Source organism: Oryx dammah, unplaced genomic scaffold (genome assembly GCF_014754425.2).
Source record: "Oryx dammah isolate SB20612 unplaced genomic scaffold, SCBI_Odam_1.1 HiC_scaffold_23, whole genome shotgun sequence".
In the NCBI taxonomy this organism is placed as follows: Eukaryota; Metazoa; Chordata; class Mammalia; order Artiodactyla; family Bovidae; genus Oryx; species Oryx dammah.
This window is the reverse complement of record NW_024070207.1, coordinates 41,615,682-41,641,345: the sequence shown is the minus strand read 5'-3', so window position 1 is coordinate 41,641,345 and position 25,664 is coordinate 41,615,682. Positions and strand designations below refer to the sequence as shown.

The 25,664-nt window shown below is 47.1% G+C and overlaps 1 protein-coding gene across 2 annotated transcripts; it reads right to left on the bottom strand.

Annotated features, from left to right (window-relative positions):
- Positions 1 to 5,702: 5,702 nt before the first annotated feature.
- On the bottom strand, positions 5,703 to 16,855 carry ZIC3 (Zic family member 3). Of its 2 annotated transcripts, none has more exons than XM_040265377.1 (3): positions 15,611 to 16,855; positions 14,316 to 14,479; positions 5,703 to 6,245 (listed from the first exon to the last, which is right to left on the bottom strand). In XM_040265377.1, the coding sequence occupies exons 1-3, from the start codon at positions 16,662 to 16,664 to the stop codon at positions 6,096 to 6,098; spliced, it is 1,368 nt and encodes a 455-aa protein (XP_040121311.1). In that variant the 5' UTR covers positions 16,665 to 16,855; the 3' UTR covers positions 5,703 to 6,095. The 2 variants fall into 2 exon arrangements, with proteins under 2 accessions (XP_040121311.1, XP_040121310.1); XM_040265376.1 differs by lacking the exon at positions 5,703 to 6,245 and adding an exon at positions 11,237 to 13,475.
- Between the last annotated feature and the right edge of the window lie 8,809 nt (positions 16,856 to 25,664).

Genomic DNA, 25,664 nt, shown 5'->3' with positions numbered 1-25,664 from the left:
TTTGGCATAATGAATGGGAAATGATCAGAAATACAAAAAGGCTTGGGTTTTGCATTTAAGTTAAATATTAAATCAAACAAACACACGCTGAGGAATCTACCCCCTGCTTGCAAATACCAATTTGTCCTCAGATCTACATCTATGTGTCTCTGAATGGTTGACAATTCTACCTTGGCAAAATGAAGTAGAGAGAATCGAGACAATTGTCCATGCTGAGAATAATTTCTTGCCTTAGACAAAAATAATTTTGGAGTTTATTAATTAAGCAGGCCATTCTGATATACTGAATCTTAAAAGACTACTAGTGAACAAGTAGATAAATTGGTAGGAAAGAGTTTCAATAGTTTCGCTTTTTAGCATTCTCTGGAAAACAATGGTTATCACACTTTCATACATATATTCAGCTGCAGTGAACATGTTTTATTTAAAAAAAAATTTTTGGCCACATCCTACAACTTGTAGGATCTTAGTTCCCTGACCAGGGATTGAACCAAGAGCCCTGTCAGTGAAAGTGCAGAGTCCTAATCACTGGACCACCAGGCAAGTCCCTGAAACCACTTGTTTCAAAGGCATATTCGAGAACTTTGGTTTTGTTTATCTGAGCAGGGTCCAAGAAATTTTGATACAGGGCATCTGCAGGCCACATAGCAGGCAGCCCCATGACCCTCAATTCTGTGGAAATACCTAAGTAAGCAAAACTAAAGTGTCAATTAAGTTACATAATATATTCCATGCAAACAAACTTTGAATTATTCATCCATTTAGTCAACATTCATTTATTGGTTGGACACGGTGTAAGCTGGGCACAAAGTAGGTGCAAAACGCAGTTTCTTCAACACCCAGCTCTCTATACGATTTCCTGACACCCCACTTCACTTTGTCCATATAAACACAGTTGTCCCTGTACAATGCCAGAACATCCAGTTGATTTAATGAATCAACCAGGTAAAATACACAATAACTTCCCAACTAACACTGAATGTTTTCTGAAGTGACAAAGTTTTGGCTTTGATTAGATGTAGCCACTCTCTGAGTTTTAGAATGCTTAAAATGCAAGGAGGAAGGTAGCGAAAGTCTTGCCTGAGAATATTCTTCAGAGCTTGAAATATAAGAAACAATGACTGTCTCTTGAAAGGGAAACAGAGGGACAGTGAACTGTTGATGGGCAAAGAACATTATTGTCACTGTGTACACTTCTGAATTTCTCATCACGTACGTGTATTATCTATTAAAAAATAAACATGAATTTTACATTAAAAAAATAGGCTTTATAACCTATTTTAGCTAAAGATGCTCTCTCCTGATTCTTCCAGGAACTTCAGCTTTGAACATCCGACAATCATAACACACACTTTTAATCTAAATGGATACGTGTGCACGCACAAGCCACGATTCCTTTATTAAACAACACATATGCACCAAATAAGTTTCAATTAGTGCAGGCTACAGACTCCATCCTCTCCCACCCCAACAAAAAATGCCCCAGGCCATACATTTAAAGAAATGAATGCAAATTGAAAACAAATGCACAATTACCTTTTCAAAATGATTTAATTTTAATTAACATATTTATATTGCATGTGGATGTTCAATTTAAAACCCTTAAAGGAAGCAAATGTAGAAGATTTGATAAAATATTATGTATGAAGATTTTGCATTTATCAATTACTGATTCATTTTCTGATTTAGCGTTTGCCCAAGAGAAAGCATTACTGGTTAATTTATAAATTCAAAGTTGTTTTTAGATTTTTCTTCTTTTCAAGTAGGGAAGCAGTTATTGTCCTGCGTTCTGATTTTCAAGTACCATATTCCAACTATTCACTTATCCAAAGTGATTACAGTGCTAATAGAAGCATTTGGGTTTAAATTCAGTGTTCAAATAGCTGTATTATGCAATTAGTCAATATGCAATTACAGGGAATCTAATGGAGCCAGATGCATGCAGTCCAGACACATGCAAACTAGAGATTAAGACTTCCTCAGTTTTATGCATATAAGCAAATTATGCAGTTAAACAGGCCTTACTAAAGAATGAATTGCATCTGTTTTGAGCCAGCTGGACTATGTGAATTTTCATTTCACCAGTTCAGAGAAATGCCTTAAAACTCTGAAGCTTTTCAATGCTGTAATAATGGTATGAAGTTTCAAGTACCCATAGCAAAGACAACAACAACAAAAAAGATGTCCTTAATGTTTTTCCTAAAGTAGGGCTTCTTTCCCCTCCCCCACTCAATTTCTTTCATAAGGATGTCTTATGAGAAAGTCCTGTGAAAACGCTTCCCTGCCATCTCATTCACAAGATTAAATCTAGTGTCTTGAACATAAACGTTGTGTTTCACTGGAACATTCAATGGAAGAAGCAGCTTCATTTCATATCCTTGATATAGCCACAAATCAGGTTCAAAAATCATGGAAGGCTCAGAAATGATCAAGGAATAGACGCCTGATGGAACAGATGCACAGATGCTGTGCTGGAAGAAAAGACAAATGCTGAAGTGCATAATGATTTTGAAAAGATTTCTTTATCAAACATGTCATTTGTTTGAAAGACCAGAGTTGTTGGCATCAGATGTGGGGTATCAGCTTGTTAGCAAAGTGAAACATGATGGCTGCTAGATACTGGCGATTGATGAATCAATTGAAATCACTGATGCTGCTCAACTGAACATCTTCATTTAATATGTCAATGGTCAGAAGTTAACAGAACACCTTCTGTATTGGGTTATCACCACAACCAATAAGACGTCATATCTCAGTGGATACCCTGACTAAATATTTTTGTAAAGAATAGTGAAATCTCTAAAGAAATCTTATCAGCTGGCCTAACCAATTACACATTCTGTGGATGATTAGCTGCAAAAATAGAATATGAGTGTAGCTTTTCCGTGTAAGTTCTGGCTGGGTAACATTAGTGAATCATTTATAAACAATTTCCATGCACTGGATTTATATCAAGATGTTAAAATGCATTTATTTATCTGTACTACAGATAGGCTCCTATTATCGACTCTGGGATATTTACAGAGGAAATCTTTAGCAATAACATTTTTCTCATTTCTTTAGTGAGGTTTCTGACGACCCAATGTTTTCTAAAAGGGCTTTTAATCCAAAGTACAAGAAAAAAAAAAAAAGGAGCAAGCACTTGAATTCTTCTGTAAGAAAAACCTAAGAGGGTGTTCTCTTGCCCCACCCCCCACCCCCCTTCCCTGTTCTATAGGAAAAGGCTGGGCTGACTGGATTTTTGGACTCCAGAGTGATCACACCTATAGAAGGGTGCGTCCAGGGGAGGCACCACAGCATTGCACTAGACATCAGTTTTCAACTTGGTTCTTTAATATAACCTTGTTCTTACTCGGTGACAACAAACCAATATTCAAAATAAGTTTACCACCACCTTGGACCTGCGCTTCTAATAGGGCGGGGTCAGGAAGAAAGACAGACAAAGGTGATAAACCGGTGAAGAAAGGAATAATGAAACGTCCCCCAAGCCTCTATACAAAAGCCATTATCATGCAGCAGTACAGACTCTCTGGGAAGCTCCAAGCCCCCAAAATCCTTGGGCAGGACAGAAATACTCACTGGTCAGTTCCTCTGGGAAGAGTTTCGTGTGTTGGTATTTCTGTCTTGTTTTACTGCATAAATAGACATATGGCTGTGAAAAATACATTTCATAATGCTGTAATAGAGACTTTCTACATTTTCATTTAAGCCTCAATTTTATTAACATAAAACAATCAGGGTATCCTTTAAAAGCATAATAAAAAACAAAAGTATGGCTGTAATGACTGGTGGCTGGTGTTCGCTTTGTATCTGAAGTGAGGCCATCACCTAGGGAGTCCATAAACTCATTCTAAGGATCCTGACATTGGTCAAAACATTTTGGGGACTCCTCTCTGGGAATTGCCTTTAGAGCAAGCTTCCAAGCCCCACAAGAAAATCAGCCTCATTACTCTATAGTCACACCAGCATAATACTAACATAAATTTAGTAGAGGGAAACTGAATAATTTAAGGCATCATAAGATTTAATCTTTTCCTTAAATGTGAATGCCAATTTTCACATTGTAAAATTGTCATTTAAATATAGTAAGAAGCTGTTGACTAAAGTAAAAAATTTTGTCAAACCATTAAATTACTATGTTTACAGATTTTTTAAGTACACAACTTACTTTTAATCTAAGAGTTAAGTGTATTCATTGGAAGATAATGAACAACAGGCATTTAATAACATTTTAATTTTATGTGTTTAAATATTCATAGCCATGTTCATAAACTCACATGCCTGATCTAGTGATTATGCTTATGAAATGCAGTATTTCTTAGATGCCCTAAGTCTCCATTTATATTCTGAAACTGCATTAATTTGCACCCAAGTACAAATTACTATGTTTTTAGTAAAATATTCCATAATATTAAAAGTACAAAACCACCTCAAAGCAATGAAACAATAGCTACCTGCAAGAGGAAAAAAAGCGAATTAACATTTGTCCAGGCCCTACTCTGTGCCAGGCTCTTTATGGACATTTTCTTGCCTAATCCTTAGAATAACCCTAGGAGGTATTATTATCACAGTGCAGTTGGCTCATGCACAACTTGGTAGTTTACCTTTCCAAGGGCTTTCTTAATAATCCCATTATAACACTCCACTGCCTGTCTGAAAGAACACAGTTCTTGTTCTTAAAAACAAAAACAAAACAAAAATTCCTACTAACATGTTTCTAGGGGGATATAAGAATGTCAAGTTCTAGGGAGCAAAGAATCACAGTCTTTCCTGACCGGACTGTACGCCTACTCTTGATGTAAATGAACAACAAAAATCAGAGGAAGAGGAGCAGTTTTTCCCTCTACTTAAAAAATTCCAGTATCATCAGTCTACTTAGCAGAAACTTTAATAAAATTGGATCTAAAGAACCAATAGCAATATGCTCTATCAGGCTGCAATTTTATAATACCTCATCATGGCATAATCACGTCAAATAAATAGAATGATGGCCACTCAGAGATCACATTAGATTACAGATGTTAAATTTAAAATGAGAAATCAAGTATCTGGAGTTTGAAGAATTTCTCTGAAGTGTCTTCATCTTCTCTAACACTACAGTTAATTAACAACTTGTGTTTTAATAACACCTATATTCCATGATTCTGTAAGTGTTCTAATCAATGGTTGCCAAGTTGTCTGCCCCAAGAACCACTTTGGAGCTTCTGAATTATATCCATATAATGTGCTATGCTGCAACGCCTCCTTTCCAAAGGCCCTCCTTTCTCCTTTAAGGTTATTTTCAGCTTTGTCTTTTCCTCTCTCATCCAGATAGCGGTGTTCAAATGCTCTTTTTTTCTCCAAACTCCTATCTCCAGTCCTTCCTTCTAATCATCCCAGTCAATCCTTGACTCTGAATTCCTCCCCTCCCCTGGAGGTCCCCAGGACCTCCCCAGCACCTGGCCCTGAGTTCCTCTGGGAAAACACTGTGAGCTCAAAACAGTTGGGGTCTGTTCAGGGGGTTGGGTCTTTTTCCCAAGTTTATTGCTCAGTGAAAGCCAAGCTATATCATGAAAGATGTGAACAGAATATAAATTGTCCCAATTCAACAGGTTAATCAAGGTTATTTGATCACTGAGGATTTAGTTAGGGGCTATGGTTGTCACTGCAATAAAACAATAATCACAGAAAATAATTTAAATGGTTTTATTTAAGTCAATTGTAGAGATCCTGGATGTTGCTTTTTGAACACAAACAAGAAATTAACAAAACAAGCATTCATATTTCTAGTTTTAAACACTTTAGTTCTACATGTGGAATGCAGATATTTGAAAGAGATTTTCAACAAGGTCAACACAATGCATGAGATAATACACACTGAATTAGGCTAGTCTTCACCTCCATCTTTGCATTTATGATCCTAAATTGGCTGGAGGTGTGTGTGTGTGGGGGGTGCTTTTTTGCTTTTTCATTTCACAAATGATTGCTCAACACAGAATGAAATACACCAAAGAAGAAAATAGTCTTTTTATACCTAGGGAAGAAGCTACTACTCTTAAAATGATCACTTCAAGGTAACAGACATCCAAATTGATGTGGTTTTCTTTGAAACCTCATCAGTAAATCATTTCTTGCACAGTAGGTTCAGCATTAACCCTGCATTTAGGATAGGTAGTGTTATGGAGGGCTGGCTGCTGCATACCAACGTCAGTATCAAGTTCTTCATCAGGAATTAGAGACTGTCCCGGATACCAAGCAGGACAACACTGGCAAAAAAACAAAAAGTGAACTGCAGATAGGTCAAAACAAGCTACATTTACTCTTAGAAAAATATCATAAAACATTACTGGATATGTTGTTTTAAATGCTAGCATATAATAAAACACAATGGAATCTATTTTTAACACCTTATGCTCAAATGGTCTTTACATAGGTTGTGTTTTAATAAAACACATTAGACATCATACACACTCTATCAGAGAACAAACATTAGAAACTTGCCATTTGGTGAAGGCTATTCTTCCAGTTACTATAGGGCTAACATTTCTCTGTTCATCAGATCAGTAAACAGGTTGGACTGTCATCACATTAAAAATATACAAAACTGTTTGCTCTATTAGATGATTTTTAAAGAAATGTTTTCTTTAGTTTCAACAGGTTTTTGGCAACAAGAATCTTATTCAAAGACGTTTTGCTCCTGCGTTATTATTAGTCTAAGTCCTCTGAACATTCCCCCCTTTAAAGGCTTCCTGCAAACTTAGTGTTTTTCAAGCTGTAAATTTCAATAGTGATGGTAGAAACCAAACCTCAGAGGAAAAAGCAGTGCCCTTTGGAGTTATCATTCAAACAAATATAAGAGTTCTACCAATTTGTCATTCGTCCAGTTTAGAAGAAATTCCATTCATGTAACTCTTATGAAAATCAACCACAGTTTTACCATATCAAATGACCCAAAGAACACCGCAGGTATCCAGGGGAGACAGTTCACCAGTGCATCTTTAGCTTGATTCCAAAGTCAATCTTAAGAGACATTCTGGGCACTGCAGTTCTCAGAGAGACAAACTGCCTACCCATTGGCTAAAGATTTTTCAAGTTAATGAACTTTTCATTTCTGACACTTTTGGTACCAAGAGATTTAGCCAGGAAAAAGCTCAAATCTCAGGATTCAAACTACAGCATGGAAAAATAAAGTATACAGCAAGCACCATCTACCTCTTTTGCTCTCTCAAAGATGTTAATACTCTATTCCAGTCAGGGGGTGGGGTGAAGAGGCTGAACCCTGGAAGCAAACTTCACCCAAAGGGGTAAAAATCTGTTTGGTAGCTATTTCAAAACAAGTTTACAAACGGTAGAAGGGACTCCATCCCCTTTGATTTGCAGGAACCACGCATAAGAAAAGGACAGAAAATACTACAAGGCAGGCTTATTTTAATTGCCCAGGGGTTTCCAATGCAAAGCACGACAACTTAAATGCATATTCCAAATTCTTGCTCCAAAGCCGTCTTCTTTGTGCACTGAAAAGGAGGAAAGACAACCCCATCAATTGTTCTCTGCAGATAAAGGCACTGTTTTGCAGATTTCCCCCCAGATCTGGGCCAGCTTTGCTAATGACCTGCCCACCCACCTGGGGCCCTTCTCAAGGTGGCCCACAGGAGCTGTCCCACACCTTCAGGAGCCCAAATCCTCGTCAGTGGGCAGCCCAGAAGGCTGTCTTTCCGTTTAGCTGTTGGCCTCCACGAAGACGCCACCTGAAAGAATGCGTGCCGCTTATTTTCCTAGAGGAGACGGGGGTCAAAAACTACATTTTAAAAAGCCTACATTTTTTTTCCCCCTCACGAAAGACATCTGCTCCATTTTCCCTGCAGAGAAAACACGGACTCGAGATCCCAGAGCTACCAGGGGTTCTTTCACACGCCAGCATTAAGGCGGTTTAAGCAAAAGCTGAATGAAAGTTTTCGGAATCATGGCCTTCTCTCCTGCCCCTTTTTTCGTAAGACCACCAGCTGTTAACAGCACACACAAAAGCGCCCACAGTGCTATTTTTCATAGGCCCGCGTTTAAATGAGATATGCAGAAAACGGGGCCTGAGCAACGTGTAGGGTTCGAACTCGCAATGGCATATCCATGCGGCTAATCCACGGCACCCAGTTTGGAAACGGTGCCTCCGTGCTCCGCTCACGCGCCCCGCCATTGTCCTGGAAGGAACAGTGTCCACTCCTTGGCATTTTTCGCGACTCGAAGGTGCAGGAGCATCCCGACTCGGGCACGAAGCTCAAAACGGCATCCGCCACCCCGAGGGGTCGGAGAAGAAACGCTTTCAGTCGGGCCCGGAGGGTGGGGAGGCCTCAGGGAGATTTCAGGTCCAAGCCTCCCCCCACCCCGCCCGGGAACCCCAGCCCCCAGAAGGCTCGCCAACTTCCCACGCCCAGGATGCCCTGGAAGAACTTCTCCGCTTCCGTTTTTTTTTTTTTTTTTTCCTTAACAATTTTGCGCTCGGCCGCCACGACCTACATTCTCCCGCGAGGCGCTCCGAGCCGAGGAATAAAAGGGAGTTGAAACCACACAACAGTTCGGCAGCCCGCCGTCAGCGCTTTGCTGCGCTCCGCAGGGGTTCGCATCCGGCCGCCATGTTTCCGACCCGAGAGCCGCCCCAAAACCAGCCCCCCCCCGTCCGGCCCTCCGCCCCCCTTCCTGGCCCGGCCGAGGCCGCGGCGCCGCCGAGCCGCTTTCAACTCTCCCCCGCCGCCCCCTCGCAGCGAAATCTGACTCGACGGCTGCGGGTTGTGCGCCTGCGCGCAGCGCGGGCTCGGGGCGCGGGCGGCGGGCGGGTTCCCGGCCGCGGCTTGAAAAGGCCGGAGCGACTGGGCGCGGGGGAGGAGGGGGGCGGTCCGGGCCGGAGCCTCCGCTTTCCTCCCAGCGGGCCCCCGCTCCGGCCCCGGCGCGGCTCTCACACGTGCACGCTAAAAACCCACTTCAAAGTCTTGTTCTTGGCGCGGGGGCGGCCCCCGCTAGGCCAGCCCTTGGGCCCTCGCGCGGGCCGCGAATCGGGCCCCGAGCCCTGCCGGCCCTTCCAAAACCCTGGCGCGGCGATGAGACCGGGAGGGCCGGAAAGCGGGGACTCTCACTGAAGAGCCCCGGGCGCCGGGATCGGCCTTCGGGCGTGCTAGTACCTCCCCTCCCTCCCTCACCCCACCGCCTTCAGAAAATGAATGGAACACAAAGTTTGCGGCCAGCGCTGCGCTGTGGCCTTCGGAGCTCACCATTGTTTGGGCTCATATTGACCCCAGGTCCGGATTAGGCAGCGGCTGATTCCTGCTTTACAGACCCGCCGGCCTAATGAGGCCGAGAGGCGATGGGGCGCGAAGCGTCCTCGGAGCCCGGGCGACCGCCGGCTTACGGCCGCCAAGGGCCCTGTAGGTGGAGGTCAAAGGGTCAGCGGGCCGAGACCGCAAGAGAATTGACCCTAGGAAATGAGGTCCCCTCCCCCCCGGCCCCAGCTTCGACCGGGCCTTGCAAGAACTTGGTGTGTGCATAGGGACCCCAGGCGCCCCCACCAGGGGCCTGAGGACCCCGAGCGGGAGCCCTGACTTCCGCGACGCCTCGTCCCGGAGCTCAGCCCGACTAGACTTAGGTCTCGTGGGGGAAGACCGCCCGAAAGAAAACCAGCCCGGCTGCGGGGCTGAGATCCCGCGCGGTTCAGGGGATGGGCAAACCGGTGGCGACTCTTTCAGAAGCTTAAGGGCCAAGGCCCTTAGGCTTTTTTCGTTTGTTCTGGGGATTTTATAAGGGGAGAAGGAGCCAGGGGCGAAGAGACAGCGGGCGGCGAGGGGGGTGGGAGGGGCGAGGAAGTCCTGAACACAACTTTCCTAGGAGGCTTTGTGAGCAGAGGCGGTCCCTGTTAGTTCTTCAACCTCCGCGGTAGTTAGGACCCACAGCCCTGCTTAGCCTGGACCCTGATCTTTAACCTTCCAAACTGGATGAAGTCCCGACTTCTGTCTGCCTGAAAATAGACACCTTCGTGGAAATCTTAAACTAAACCACCCATTTTGGAAAAGATAATGGACTTTTAACAAAGGTCTTACCAGGTACAATAAGTAAAATAACCGTTTTCTTACTAAGAATCCAGCTGACATTCATGTTTTCCAGTTTATCTATCTTTAGGGTTTCAAAGGTTTTTGTTGTTGGGCGGCGGGGCGGGGGGGGGGGAGGTGCTTATTCTTTAAGAGACTTAGTGAAAATTGAAGAATATGTACTCCCAGAGTCAGATTATAGAAAGAAAATCTGTGAAAAGTTTTCTACTAAAATAAAGTTTTCTTTGCAACAAATGACAAGGGCAGAGGGATAGACAGAAATAACGATGCTACATCCATATTAAAGGATATCATGTAGAGTGGCAAAGCTTTCACATTATCTTAATATTGGTTATCATCATTGTTAATTCACATCTTCCCCTCTTAGGACACAATGCTCTACTGTAAATTTTCATGGCAGAATAATTTCAAGCCTAGCAAAGAAAGATCAAACTTAATGTCTCCTAAGGAGATATCTGTTTAATGTATTTAATGGGGGGTGGGAGAAGCAAGTTTTTGAAACAATCTTGCATCCAACCCATCACTCTACTGTCATTCAAGGTTAGGTGAAGTTGGGGGTGGAGAGAAAATTCATAGAGAAAACAGTAAACTGTGGAAGTTAAATGCACATTTCAGAAAAAAAACATTATTTAGACTTCAGTTGGAACACATGTAAAGCCAATCTTATGAGTACACACTTTCTGAAAACTTGCTGAGCATTTAAAATGCTTTCTGGTTTGAAGTGAAGGAAAACTCCTGAAATAGGAATTTGGTCCAGCACCCTCAATGTCAAGGTCAAGACTAGAATGTCTGGGGCTAGGAGCAGTAGACTGACCAGGTTACCTGCTCACACTTGTGAAGGCATCCCAATCCGTTCATGGCATCCAGGCCTTTCCCTTGTCTACTGGTGGAGGAAAGTGCAAAAAAAAAAAAAAAAAAAACCCCGAAAAAACCATTCTCCACAAACAAGAAGTCACATCCAAAGCAATTTGCAATTAGAAACTGTCAATAACTAATTGTCTGTTGACAAAGATCAGTAGATAACTTAAAACAGACTGTTTCAACTGTATCCAAGGAATCAAAGTTTCTTTTAATCATCAGAACTTCTCTGAGCATTTCAATTTAAGGTTGATTTATTTGAACATGGAAAAAAAATCAGGCACCAAATACAAAAATGTTATAACATAAATAGTTGTGCCAAGACTTTATTTCTTCAAAAAGAACAATAAACAAAATTCTAGAATCAAAATGATTATGAATAATACCAAACTGACTGCCACCACAAATCCTAGAGTACTGCTCCTTCAAGAGAAGGAGATACTTAAGCCTATTCATTACATTTCTAAATTCTTTACAATTCCTTATCTCCACCATTCTATTTGCTGATTTGCAAGTTGGTTATTCATGCAGAGATTGGGCTCTCAATATTAAACAGCACCCTAAATTAGTAAAAAAAAAAAAACAACCCTCAATACTCTACCCACTCCACCCCCCCCAAATAGTAATGTTTCTTTTTCATATAACAACTGTAAAAAAACTGTCTGTCCAAATGAGTTGCTTCACTTAAGATTAAACGGATTGTTAATATTTTATCACAAAGCAAACAACCATTTTTCATTGTTATTGATTTTAATGGAAACAATGCTCTTAACATCTTTGCCTACAAACCATGAACTTTTAAAAATACATATTTTGCAAATGTTTTTTCTTTCCATAATATTTCAAAACAGCTGCAGTTATTACACTGCTATAAAAATGTTATGAATAATTGTGATAATTATGAATTGAACTATATACAGCAAAACAAACCAACCTGTGCCTTCCAAAATTGTAAATGGACTATGGTTCTTTTAAGAAGCACTTTAATCATAAGTAAGCATGCCTCGACTGGCCTTACTCATCATCACTGTTTCAGACATATGCTTACTTTTGAAAATATATAGATAGATAGATAGATTTGATAGGCAGATTAGATAAGTCATAGATACAAACATATATAGGTATATGGGTGATCTCTTGATAGAATAGACAGACATGCATCCTGCCGCAATGTTCATTTTTATGTAAGATAATAAAAAACTAAGGGACATAAAACTCATTAGGTTACCTTAGGTTTATATATGTAGGGCAGGGATGATTAAATCCAGCTTCTCAGTCTTTGAAGTACAAGATTGAGATGTCATGGCCACTAACTGAATTGATCAGTAATATTTGATTTGCATGCCGAAAATCCAGGACAAACACATTTAAACTCGCAGTTAAACAACCATCTGAGCTAAAGAAAGGAGGGTCTTCCCAGATGGAAACTGACACTGTAAAGAATCTATACTGCAATAGAAAAATAATTTAACAATTAAAAAAGGGATCTGAGTGAGTTATAAACACCAACAAACAAGATTTCATTTGCTCGCGTCTCCTCTTTGTAGAAGGAGGCTGTTACAAAACAAGAGAAAGGAGTCAGTGGTTCAAAAATTGTAAATTGTGTTCTTCTTTCAAAACAATAAAATTTAATGCTAAAGCGGTTATAATCAAAAGCTGTACAGAATTTGTTAGAAAACATTTATCCATAAATATTGTTCAGTTCCCGGCATTTGTAGCAATAATTAAATTACAAACGATAAATATGGCATCAATGGATATGTATTTACAAAAAAGAAAGTTATTACAAAAGGCAATTGTATACTAACGTCACAATTTGTGTAGAATAACATCACATCCTCAGCCTGAAAAAATACTGAACAACAGTTTTAACCCCATTAGACAAAAATACATTCACAAGTGTAATGCTTTGAGGAAAAGTTCAAGACATAACAGGACTTTGGCACGGTTTAAGACTGTGAGAGTTTAAACAATCACCACTAAGGCGAAGATTTTTCCATCAGTTTTAGCATCACCACCACCAATAAGCCTTCGATAACTTCCTCTCAAGAAACAGGACAAAAGTTAAAATGAACTGAAGGCATTTAGGGATGGGGTGAGCAGAGAGCAAGAGAAAGGGGAGGAAAAAGCAGTGAGAAGATCTTTTCTTAATCCTTCAAATGCCAAAACATATTTTCTAATCCTGAGAAAAGGGCATGGCTACTTTTGGATCTTGCCCAAAAACCTTTCTGGACAATTGCAATTAACCAGATGTAGCCCTATATATGGCCTCTTGCCTTACAGCTCCATTTCCATCTGATTGGTCTCAGTTTTCTTTTTAAAATGCATTTGGTCCATTCTATGGTTAAACAGGGTTTGTGTTTGTCCTCAGACGTACCATTCGTTAAAATTGGGAGGAAGTCCAGGGTTGTGGCTGGTGCTAGTTTGAACTGCAGAAGGGGTTTTAGTGGTATCTTTACTGTTTGCAGAAGCTATAGCGGGTGGAGTGGAAGATTCATAGCCTGAACTGGCAGCAGGGGAGGAATCTGACCCTTGAGATTCATGAACCTAAAATTAACATGTATATATTATAATGAATATAATTCCAACTGGCATCGTGCAAGCAAAAACAAGAGCACTGTAAGAGCAAGACCGCCCAGTGACCCACTTAAAAGACAAAATGCTGCTGATTTGGGGGCTTTGTTTTTAATTTCCACATTACCGATGTGTAAGAAAACCCTAAGACATTCGTCAACAAACCAGTTTGAGTCTTAAGATTGGCATTGTGGAAAAGGAATAAAGTACTCTAGTTTATTCATGCCCCTTCAGAAATGCTTTCTCCGCAGCTGGAGCGGGGTAAGCACATAATCTTTGGGGCCCTATAAAATACTCCGGGCCCAAGTCTCGCCAAGACCGCTCTGGCTTGGGAAAGCAGGTACAGAGAAAGGTGGCACGGGCGCCCTGGGCGCTGCGAGGGCTCCGACAATTGTGTGGGAATCCCCCCGCGCTCCTCGGCCCTATTGTTTTACCGGAAGCCGAAGAAGAAAGGAGCCCCCAGCCCCCCGCCCCCCGGGTTCGGCGCGGGCACTCTCGGTTCTCATCGCGGGTTGAGCCGGGGAGAGGCGGCCACTGCGACATCCAGTCCCGGCGAGCTCGGTTAGAGCTTCCCAGTTGTTAGAGCTTCCCAGTAAACAACTGATCTTTCCCTCCGCTCCCTCCTCCTCCCCACTGCGCTCCCCCTCCCGGTCCCCCCTCCCGGTCCCCCCAGTGGGTTCAAGGTGTCAACGCTGGAGCAAATCGGATTTAACGTGGAAGATACAGGGTTGGCAGCGCGGGCACTTCCGTTCCGCAGCCCGGTGTCGGGCAGAGTGTTTATAAACCGCCGACCGCTAATAAAGAGGTAATTACCTTCATGTGCTTGCGCAGGGAGCTCGGGTGCGTGTAGGACTTGTCGCACACTTTGCAGATATAGGGCTTGTCCGAGGTGTGCACATGCATGTGCTTCTTGCGGTCGCTGCTGTTGGCAAAGCGTCTGTCACAGCCTTCAAATTCACATTTAAAAGGTTTCTCACCTGCAAAAGGCAGAAACGCAAAGGGGGTGGGGAGGGGGGAAATAAGAGTCAGGGCCAGGAGCGTCCTCCGGCCGAGCAGCGGGAGACAGCGCCCGGCGGTCTGCCCGGAGAGGGAGCGCCGACTGGGGGCTGCCGTGGCATCTCTTTTCCCTGGAGAAAAATAGAGAGCGCGAGTTGAGCCTGCTAGGGTGGGGAGCGGTGGTCGGGGGCGGGGGTAGGGCAGGGCCGGCCCAGAACCTGCCAGTCCCTTTGTTCTCGAGCCGGAGGGCAAGCCCCTGGCTCCTCCAAAGTTTCCCCCGAGTTGCGGTATCCCCCTCCCCAACCCGGCCCGGGGCCTCCGAGCGCTGCCGCGTTCCGCCGGTATCTCGGCGTGGCAGCCAAGCCCGGGAGGGACAATGGACCGAGGACGGGACAATCCCTTTTAGTTCCTCCTTTGTACCTTTTAATTTGCCTCTTTCAAATGCATCGGTTTTGCTAAGCCCAGCATTAAAAAGCTGAGGTCGTCGTACTTAACGTTCGAAAAGAGAAAACTATATAAATCCAGGGGGCTCCGGACAGTTTTACAAGATGCTCTGAACAAGCCACGAAACTGGGGTGCCTTTTCTACGTTAGCGTTCCTCCCGGAGGACTGAATTGAACCTGGAACTCCAAATAAAAATAGTTTGACAAAAGTACCAGTCATTTAATTAGGAGATGTGCCAATCAAGGGTAAAAAAGAGCGGAAGTAACCGAAAGTTAGTTTTCATTAGCATTTCTATGGTTGCCTCCCCCGACTGGGTGCCGAGAGCTAAGTCGCTTGTGAACAATTTCTCTGCACACGTTCGGAGTCCCTCCAGAGTAACCCAGAAAGAGACAAAAAGAGGCGGCGCCAGTGGGTTCCTGGGCGCGAGAAGGTTCCAATTAGTTCCTGAGACCACAGAGCCGTCCGCCCGGGAAGTTAGAACTGGGCAAAAGCGCCGCGGGGCGGGGAGGACGAGAGGTGGAGGGACAGTGACAGCGCTACTTCTTCCAACCGCCCCCGCGGGGCGCCGCCTCTCTCTACGGCCGCCACCCCTCGCTCCCTCGCGGTGCAGGTCGGCTTCGCGGCGCGCGGCCGCGGCGGACCCCGCGCCCGCCCGCCCTCCTCCTTACCTGTGTGGGTCCTCTTGTGGATCTTGAGGTTCTCGGAGCGGGCGAAGATCTTCCCGCAGCCCGGGAAGGGGCACGGGAAGGGCTTCTCGCCCGTGTGCACCCGAATGTGATTGACCAGTTTGTACTTCGCCTTGAAGGACTTGCCCTCGCGGGGGCACTCCTCCCAATAGCAGACGTGGTTGTTCTGCTCCGGGCCCCCCACATGCTCCATGGTGACATGTGTCACCAGCTCGTGCATGGTGCTGAAGGTCCGGTCGCAGCTCTTCTTGGGCCGGCTCAGCTGAGCCTCGTCGATCCACTTGCACGACAGCTCCTGCTTGATGGGCTGTCGCATGTAACGGAAGAAGGCGCCGGGCCCGTGGTGGGCCGCCACGTTCACGCCCATGTTCATGTTCATGGGGCTGTAGTTCGGGAACTGCGCGCCGGCCGTGTAGGGGTCCGTGCGCGGGCTGGCCACCGGGCGGTACGGGTCAGCGCGGCCGAACAGCTCTCCGCGCAGCCCCAGGTGGACCTGGTTGTTGTCCACGTGCCCGGTGGGCGACGGGTGCCCAGCGCCTTGGTCGTGCAACCCGGGGAAGAGCAGGTAGCCGGGTGGCTCAGAGATGCCAGCCGGAGCGTGCAGGCTACTCGCCGAGCCGGCGAAGAGCCCGTGCTGCCCGCCACCCGAGGCCGCCTCGCCGAGCCCAGAGCCGCGCTGGCGGAACAGAAAGTCGCGCGTGGAGTTGAAGGCGGCGGAGGCGGCTCCGCCGTAGCTGGGCACCTGGCCGGCGTGGTGATGGTGGTGATGGTGGTGGTGATGATGGCCCAGGGCGTTGGCGTAACCCGAACCCTGCGGCGTGAACGCTGAGCTCTGGCCAGAAGACAGATCGTGAGCCGCCGCGGGGCTCAGCTTGAAGGCGGCGGCGGCGGCGGCGGCGGCGTGGGGCGAGTCCCCGAAAGGAGTCAGCCCTATGCCCGCCGGCTCGCGGTTGGGCATCTCGTGGTGGCGCGGCGCGCCAAAGCTGCCCACTCCCAGCCCTGGGAACTGCGGGCCTCCGTCCAGGAGCATCGTCATGGGTGGTTCTTTTTCGACACCAGCGATCTCGCAGATGTGATCGAGGGTGCTTAAGGAGAGCTCCACAAAGTCGAAGTCGAAGAGGGGTGGCGACGGTTGGACACGGTGGTCGGGAGATCCCTCAGGCTGAAGCAGGGACTGCAACTTTCCGTCGCTGAGAGAGTCTCCTGCAGAGGGACAGGAGGGAGGAGGGGAAGTAGAAGGACCTGGAGGGGGGAGGAGGGGGGAGAAGGAGTAGGGTAGAAGGGAGGAGAAAAGATTCTGGAACTAGATCTGGTTTAACAAACTAACACACGCGCACAAAGAAAAATAAGCAAAATAATAAGTGGAGGGCGGAGTTTGCCAATCCTGTCCCGGGCACCCCACCTCTCCCCGAGAGCGCAGAGCCGCGGGACCAGGAGGCTCGTGCCTCCCGGCTAGGGTGCGCTTAGAAGCAGAGCCGGCTCGCGGCCGGCAGGCAGGAGGCAGGAGGCAGGAGGCAGGCTCGGTCCTCGCCGCTCGCCGCGCCAGTCCCAGCCTCTTCGCCTCCAGAGTAGTGTCCTTGGACTGATAAAGTCAATCACTCACTCCTCTCACATAAACCGAGCGGGAGGCCGCGCGGCGCGCGCCAATGGGGAGCCAGCTGGCCCGTGGTCACCTGACCCCCGGCCCCGCAGCCCATTGGCAGTCGCCACACTGATTGGCAGCGCGGAGCGGGGAACATGGCAGCCGCTGCCGAGCGACCGCCGCTGATTGGGCCGTGGCCCGGCGCCTGGCAGGTGAGGCGGCGGCGGCAGCGGCCGGGAACCCGCGAGTGGGCTCCGCGAGGCTGGCGCTGCCGTGGGGGAACTGGAGCCAGGCTCGAGCCGGCGACCGGCGGGGCGGAGCCGGGGCCTCTCCCCGGCTTCCCGAACCTCGCCCGAAGCGGGCGAACACCCCTCGCGCCCGCTTTACCCGCTTTTACCAAATGAACTCCTTGCCTCGCCAGGATCGTTCCCACCGTCGGCTGGGCGCTGGACGTCCAGTCCTGCCTGGGCGCTGGACGTCCAGTCCTGCCTGGGCGCCCCCACTCGCCGCCTCACCACCCCGAGAATGTGCCCCCGGGCGCGGATCCCGGGGCGAGAACAACAGTTCCACTCTCGCGGCTCCTTAGCCGCGTCCTCCCCACGCGCCGCTGTGGGTCCTGTTGACCCAAAAGGCTGGACCCAGGCCGGCCACCTCGCCGTCTGTGAATCGAGCGCTGCCGGCCGGCCGAGGCCCAAACGAGGAGAAATGCTTAGAATTAGAGCCATCTCCGTTACTTCCGTCTGAGCCAACCATTGGCTCTCAGTATGCGCGTAGTGGCTATAGTATACTGTCCTCGCCACTGTCCCCGCCACCCTCCCACATGACACACCAGACACAACACAGCAAACACATGTAACACAGTAAACTCGCACACACCACACTAAACACGCGCTCAACTAAACAGCAGTAAACACGCACAACAAACTACACACAAAAAGGGAAGCAGACACACAAAAAATTAAACACACAACAGTATACACACACGCACGTATAACTGCAAACACACCGAAGCACAAATACTAACCATGCACAACGTACACAGCCTGGCACGCTGAACATGCACACAGCATGAACTACACAGCAAACTTACTGCACACACATTCACTCACACACACACACACACACCGGATCAGTGCTTGTTTTCAAACCACTGGGCTAATCAGCTTCGAATTCTCAACATTTTCCAAATGCAAAAGTGGGGGCGGGAATGGGGCTTGTGAGGTGGAGGAGGTGGGATTTTCTTCCCTCTGAACTGCCAGAGCTTTGCCCTCTTCTCCTTCTACCCGCAGAAGCTTCTAGTCACCTCGGGAACTTCTTACCCTTAAAGACTGTCTTTCTAGGGTTGTGTGTGGGATCAGGGCCCCCTCTCTTGTCTGGTGCAAGGTCTTTCTGGACATAATGACCAGGTTCAGACAAGGCTATAAATCCACTCATTTTTGTTGTTGTTGTTGTTCAGCAGGGTATTTGCAAAGAATATAAGAGAGCGAGAATGGCAAAAAAAAAAAAAGAAAGAAAGAAAAGAAAAGAAAAAAAGAGAGAGAGAGAAAGGTGGCTGTGATTGTCACACCCCGAGGAGAGCCGAGCCCCAAAGTCTGCGCCTTGAGGCAGCCTCACAGCCTGGCCGCCATCTCTCTGTAGGAAACAGAACATCTGATCAAGTTCAGAGACGCTCGGAGAGACCGCCTCAAGCAGCGCTTTATAAACTGCAGTCTTTCACTTCCTGTCCCCCATTCCTCCAGGCCTGGTCAAGACTTCACCTTCTTTCTTTGCCAGTTTGCTGGGGGCAAACCCTGCCGGTAGCGCACTTGCCGTAGTCACCCCATCCCCTTCAAACTTGCCCCAATTCTCCCTCTACATCAGAGCTCTCCCCCAGTTTGGAAGGTGAGTTCACTGCTGACTTAGATTATTACAGCTACTGAAAATAGGCTCGCCAAGACTGGTTTCACTGTCGCTCAGCAGCGGGTTTCTTTGCGGGAAGGGTGGGGTGGCGGTTGCGGGGTGGGGGGAGGTTCAGAGAAGAACAAATAAGCCTAAATTATGTAAATGAATTCCCTGGAGTTAGCTTTACAAAAAGGGAGGATAGCTTTCTCTTCTGCGTTTCTTCTCCCTTCCCCCTTTATATCCTTCCTTCTACCTCTCTTCACTTCCCACCAGGCCCCACGGAACCTGGGCGCGCAGCTGATCAGAAAAAGTTTGGATCTCCTCCGGCGTCAGCCCGGAGGAGAGCGGGGTTCGGGGGCGGCGAAGAGGTGGCTCTCGAGCCCTAGCCCGGCCAGCGCTGATGAGAGGGTTTCCGGGGAGCCCCGCCAGGTACCCCGAGAACCAGGGGCCTACGCGCGTTTGGGAGTCCAGGTCGGGGCTGCGGGGGCAAGGAGGAGCCGAGGAAGGAGGGCGGCCGAGGGACCCTCGCCAGCCCCTTTTAGGGGAGGGGTCCCGAGCGCAGGGCGGGGGATGTTGCCGCCGCTGACCTACCCAGTGCCCACTGTCCGTCTTCATCTGACCACATTCCGATAATTAATTGCCTCCAGCACGTGCTCTGTAGTCCCTGGAACAAAAAGGCATAATTCAATTAGATCATCAACCGAGAAGTGGGGAGGGGGGATGCTTGTTAAGGGGCCGACCTGAGGCGGTTCAGCCAGGCCAGAACCCCGGGCGGTGGAGCCCTTCCTGGGACAGCGCGGCCCAGCTCGAGTGTGCGACTCTTGAGGGGGTGTCGTTGCTCGGCGGGGCGCAGGGACCCCAGATACCCCCAAGAGGACGAGGCTGGGAACTTTGTGAGCTGCAGGGCAGAGGCAGGCCATTTCGAATTCTATTTCGGTTGGCGTGGGTGGAGGTTTCCTTTGGGGGGGAGGGGGAACCCTGACCCTTGGAACACGATAGAAAGCTAAATACCTCCAGATATAGCAAGTTACCGCCTAAGAAAACAACTAACGCGCCCCCCCGCCAAGCAAACCACTCCAGTTAGGCAACAAAATAATAATAGGCAAGGTTCTCCTGATTACCTGCAGCCCCCACCCCTCAACTCCCTTTTCGGAGGAGATCCTGGGAACAACTTCGGGGGACAGGGGGCTTTAGGGAGCTGAGTCTGAGGGGAGCGGAGTGGTGGCGGAAAGCAAGCGAAGAAAAGTTTTTTTCTGTACACAGGCTGGAGTAAGACAGAAGAGAGCTCTGGTTTCTTCGTTTCTCAGGTGGAGAAAGGAAGCACTGGGCATGGCAGGGCAGGGCAGGGCAGGGCAGGGAGACTGGGACCCAGGGGTCGTGGTTCTTGTTTTACGCTAGAACCGAGGCTCCCTCGGCAGCTTTGGCTTACTGGGGTTTACATGTGTATTAGGCGGCGTAAATTAACCAATAAATCTCTTTTATGTGTCCCCCAGTTGTATGTGGTCTGGTCTAAATATCCACATGTCTGTATGGATAGGAAATATAATGGGATCCTTTCCCTCACACTGAGTTCAAACAGTAAATAGGAAAAAGATTTATTTTCATGCCCAAATCTGAAGCAATAAATAAAATCAGAGAAACTGATCATTGCCAAACGAGCAAAGCTTTTGAGCCAGAATTTTAGGATCCATCTTGGAGAAGCAAGAGGGAAATAGAACGTCCAGACGGGCAGTAGGAACAAAGTGGTTTCTCCATAGAACCCAGAGCCCCACTTTGCAGCACTTTTCTCTTCAATCCAGCCTGCTAAAAAACAAAACATGTACAGCAGTTGTTCTATGGGGCAGAATTTCCTCTTAAAACACAGTCTCTGTGGCAGACATGAAATTATCCCAAGTCGGAGATCTAGCAGTTTTAAGTCCAAGGGAAACACTGTGGTCTTTTCTTCTGTTTTGTATTTAGAAAAGACTTGCAATCTAACACTCGCAACATTTTAAAGACCCTTTAAACCCAGCAAGCGGATTTCCGTTCTGCCAATGCTTCCTGATTTATTTCAATAAATGAATCTTTGAATCCAGGAAGGGAATTATTCCAAGACGCTGAATTTCGTGCCCCTGCCTCTTTCTAGCGAAGCACCAAGTGTTTCTCGTTGAAACATGTCCTTGAAACTCACCATTATATGCATTTTCCCCCTGGTAAACGGCACTTTCCTTACATCAATCCCACCCCCTCTTTAAAAAGAGTTCCAGATCTTTTAAAAAGAAAAACTGCAAATCGCCATTTAAAAAAAAAAATGGAGAAGAAGGCTGAGAAAGGAATGAGTTTTTAACTCCTCTTTATTTTTATGCTAAGATAAAGCTCTTAATTGGCTTCAGGGGCCAAGCTAAACTATCGATCTCGGGAGCTCCGGGACTAATGGACACTTTCAGCAACCAATTATTTGAGGTCCAGATTTTATTGGCTACATCAGAGTTTGCACTACCCTCTCATCATTTCACAAAAAAATTTTAAGTCCTAAATACCTTTAAAATTCAATGTAGAATGAACAAGTAGATATTGTTAACCAACCCTTTTTAAATATCTGTCTTGTCTTTGTCCTCTGCGGTCCACAGCATATCGCTGCCCAATGTAATGAAAGGCAAGCCAGACAGGAAAGAGACATTTTCATTCATTGTACTTGTCAATCATGGCTGTGCAGACAGATAGACAAATGATAGATATTTGAACTTCAGAGACAGGCTGAAGTAAATAGGATCGAACTTGGAGGAAGGCAGGAAGTTGAGCTAGAGATATCAGAACCTAGTTTGAGATTATGAAGAGAGCCCTGAAAATACAGGAAATATAGTGAAAGCCTAGGCAGTGGGCAGTGCTCTGTTACCAGCGAAGTCTGAGTCATGGTCCTGGCCCACCAGGTCATGCAGCCAGTGAGTACCTTTATTGCCCAGGATCTGAGGTACACTCTGGCTCTGGGTACCAGAAGGACAAGCCACCCTGGAAGAAGACTTCCCCCTTCCCAGAGGGATCAGAACCATTTGTAGATGGGAAGCACTGAGGCAAGGGGAGAGGGAGACCTAGGCAGGGGTAGAAATACACAATAATGCATTTGATTTATGATTCCAGGTCCTTCCCCAGTGAGCTGAAGAGATAGAGGAAGAATGGATTGGGAGTGCAAAGCTTGCCTGACATTCTAGAACTCTCATTTATGCAGGGCCCCAAGTTCCTTCTAGATGCTAAGTTCTCTGTTAGTTCTGGTAAATAACTTCAGCTCCAAAACAAGTGGAGAGAAGCCTTAACTCTCCTGGGGTATTTACTTATTTACAAAACAACTGGAGAGAAGCTTTGACTCTCCTGGGGTATTTACTTATTCATGTCCCTGCTTTGAGACAGGGTCCTGCATCCAAGGTGACAGGAAGGGTACCTCAGGACCGCATTATGGTTTCTGACACTGACTCATCTTTGGTGCCTAGATGTGGCGCACCCACCTTCCTAGGTCCATTTCCCTAGTTCAGGCCTAGTCCACCACTCCCTCTTCCTCCTCCCCTTCTCCCTGGGGGGCAGATGCTGCATTACCTCAATTATCTTCCCTTTTGCCCAAACTGAGAGTGAGAATTCCTGCCACCTAAAAAAATGCTGTCCCGGCTTATTCAACTCCCAAGAAGTTCTATATAGTTCAGGAATGGCATTTGGTAAAATCAACTTGCTTGTGGTTTTTGCATGATTTGGAGTCATTCATCTAGTCCTTTTCTAGTGAAAGGATAGGAGGAAAAGGCTTTGATAGTAAAACATGGGGGCCTCCCTTTCCCCCTTTTCTTCCCCCCACCCCCAAGCAAGACAGAGTAAGGGTGAATTAGACTAACTTCTAGCTTGAATGTGGTTTGGCAATTTGCAAGCCAAATCTGGCCTGTGGTATTTGTATGGCCCCAGGAGCCAAGAATTATTTTTTTTTAATCTTTAGAGGGTTAGAAGTAGAAAAAAGAGGAGGAGAGGGAAAAGGGTGGGGAGATTAAGCTACAGAGATCCAGCGTGGCTTGCAAAGCTAAAGTTGTTTCTATATGATGCTTTACAGAAAATGTTTGCTTTCCCCTAGACTAGAGGTTGGAGGTTGCCAGCGAAGAAGCTAAGTATTCTTAACTGGTGGGTTTTATCCACCATCACTCTCCTACTTTTCAAGCTTCATTTTGCATGACATGATTTTTTTTCAGCCTCATAACTCAATTATTTCCAGGCATAAGGTTGGTTTTGGAGAAAGGCGAAAAGTAGAGTCAAGGGAGAATGAACCAGAGGGAGAAAGAGGAGACAAGAAGAGAGGAAAGAAAAAAGAGTTGTGAATATCTCAATCTGTGACTGTGTGACCTGTGACCCTGAGGGTGGTTTTATTGTCTTTCTTCTTTGGCTAGAGAAACATAGGTTTATTGACCCTTTCCGCATGACTGAACCCTGAGGGGCAACTGTAGCTGTCAAACCCAGCGAGGCATGTGAGTTCCGGCTAAGGCTGTTCCTTGAGCTGCCTGCCTTCAGGAAGCCCGAGGGAAGCGAGGCCAGTTCCCCAGGCCCCAGGGGCTCTGATGAGGAGAGGTCAACTCTTCGCCAATTCAACTGCCCCTCCTCAGCCAGGGCCTGGACTTCATCCCTTGCCTTTTTCTCTCCCAGAAATGCTCCTTCCAGTTCTACCATGGACAGATGTCCTCAGCCACTACACTTGGGCAAGGATTTTAGCCCCACTTCCTTGAATGCCTCTCCTTTAAACTATAGGTTAATATAAAGATTCCAGGATGCTCCCACAACCTTGTCTTCTTAAGTATGCCTCTCCGCTCCTCTTCTTTTCTCCCAGACTCTAGCCCTATCAGAAATTTCTCTTCAAAGTTGCAGTTCCTCCCTGCCCTTAACCTTTGTCCTCTCAGACTCAGTTTTGATAGATTACACTTCAGTTTTCGAACCTGGCGTAAGCTGGCAGAGTCAACAGTTCCTCCAGACACAAGTAGTCACTGCACTCTGGGAGGGCTACTAGGTCTAGCAGAGAAATCTGGGATGCTCAGTTAAACCTGAATTTCAAATAAACTGATTTTTTTAAAGTATATGTCCCAAATACTGCGTGGGAGATATTTACACTAAAAAATTAATCGTTTTTTGTCAGAAATTTGAATTTAACTGGACAACCTGTATCTTATCTGGTAATACTATGATTCAGGCATCTGGCCTAGATGGGCCTGAAAGTGAAAGTGAAAGTCGCTCAGTCACATCCGACTCTTTGCAACCCCATGGACTATACAGTTCATGGAATTTTCTAGGCCAGAATACTGAAGTGGGTAGCCGTTCTCTTCTCCAGAGGATCTTCCCAGCCCAGGAATCCAACCGGGATCTCCTGCATTGCAGGAAGATTCTTTACCAACTGCGCTACCAGGGAAGCCCTCTAGACGGGCCTAGATGACCAAAACTGTCTCAAGCCGGAGCTGTGGCCTGACCAGGTATCATGTGCCTAGCGGAATGGAGAAAGAAGGACTTCCTTGCACCTATGCTTTTCCAGAGGCTCCATTTGTGGAAAATCAGCTTAGGAACCTCCTGACCCTAGCAAGCCTAAGAAAGGCTGGAGTGACATTCCCAGTTCAATTAGGGTGCCATTTCTCTTTAACCGGGCCAGGAGCCATCTTAGTGAGGCTCTGTGCAGTGATCTGTATTTAAAATGAGCCCCTTCCTGGCCCTGCCAGAGAAACCCTCAGCTCTCAGAAGGTGGGGGCTGAGGTGGGCAGAGGGAATGGGGGGAGGGAGGAGGGGAAGAGGAGGGAGGTGGTTAAAAAGGGGGGAAGGGTGGGGAGGAGGGGAGAGCCGGACACTGGGACTAGAACCTTCCATGACTGCTGCTCCCAAACTGTGCCCCCAAGGGCTCCTGCCTCCCTTCTCAGAAAAGTGAAAGTGAAGTCGCTCAGTCGTGTCCAACTCTTTGTAACCCCATGGACTGTAGCCTACCAGGCTCCTCCGTCCATGGGATTTTCCAGGCAAGAATACTGGAGTGGATTGCCATTTTCTGCTCCAGGAGATCTTCCTGACCCAGGGATTGAACCCGAGTCTCCCACATTGTAGGCAGACGCTTTACCGTTTGGGCCACCAGAGAAGTTCAGAGCAGGTCCTTAACCCCTGGAGGGAAACCCTGTGTACTACTGACCGCTGGGCCCCAGATACAGTGCCATGTTACAGAAGGACCCTGAGGCACAAGGTGCCACCCACTGATCTCTTGCCGTCGCAGCTGGACTGGAGGCTGCGGTCCACTGGCTCATCTTTTCCTAATTTTCTCTGCCTATGTGCACCTGAGGCCCCCTCCCCAGGGTCCAAGTTCCAAATCGACCTGGCCCCCAAATTCCGCTGAGCCTTGCCCTCTCCCCACCCCCAACACACACACACACACACACACACACCGGCGCATGCACTTTAGTCAACACCAGAGGTGCAGAAGCTTCTGTGCAGCCTTCCAGGGCAGAAGACGGAGTTTTCCTCAGACCAAGGCCCTTGAGAAGCACATTTTATCAGCAGACGGCTGTTTTCCTTCCCTGTTTCCCCACCCCACCCCATACTTCTTAATAT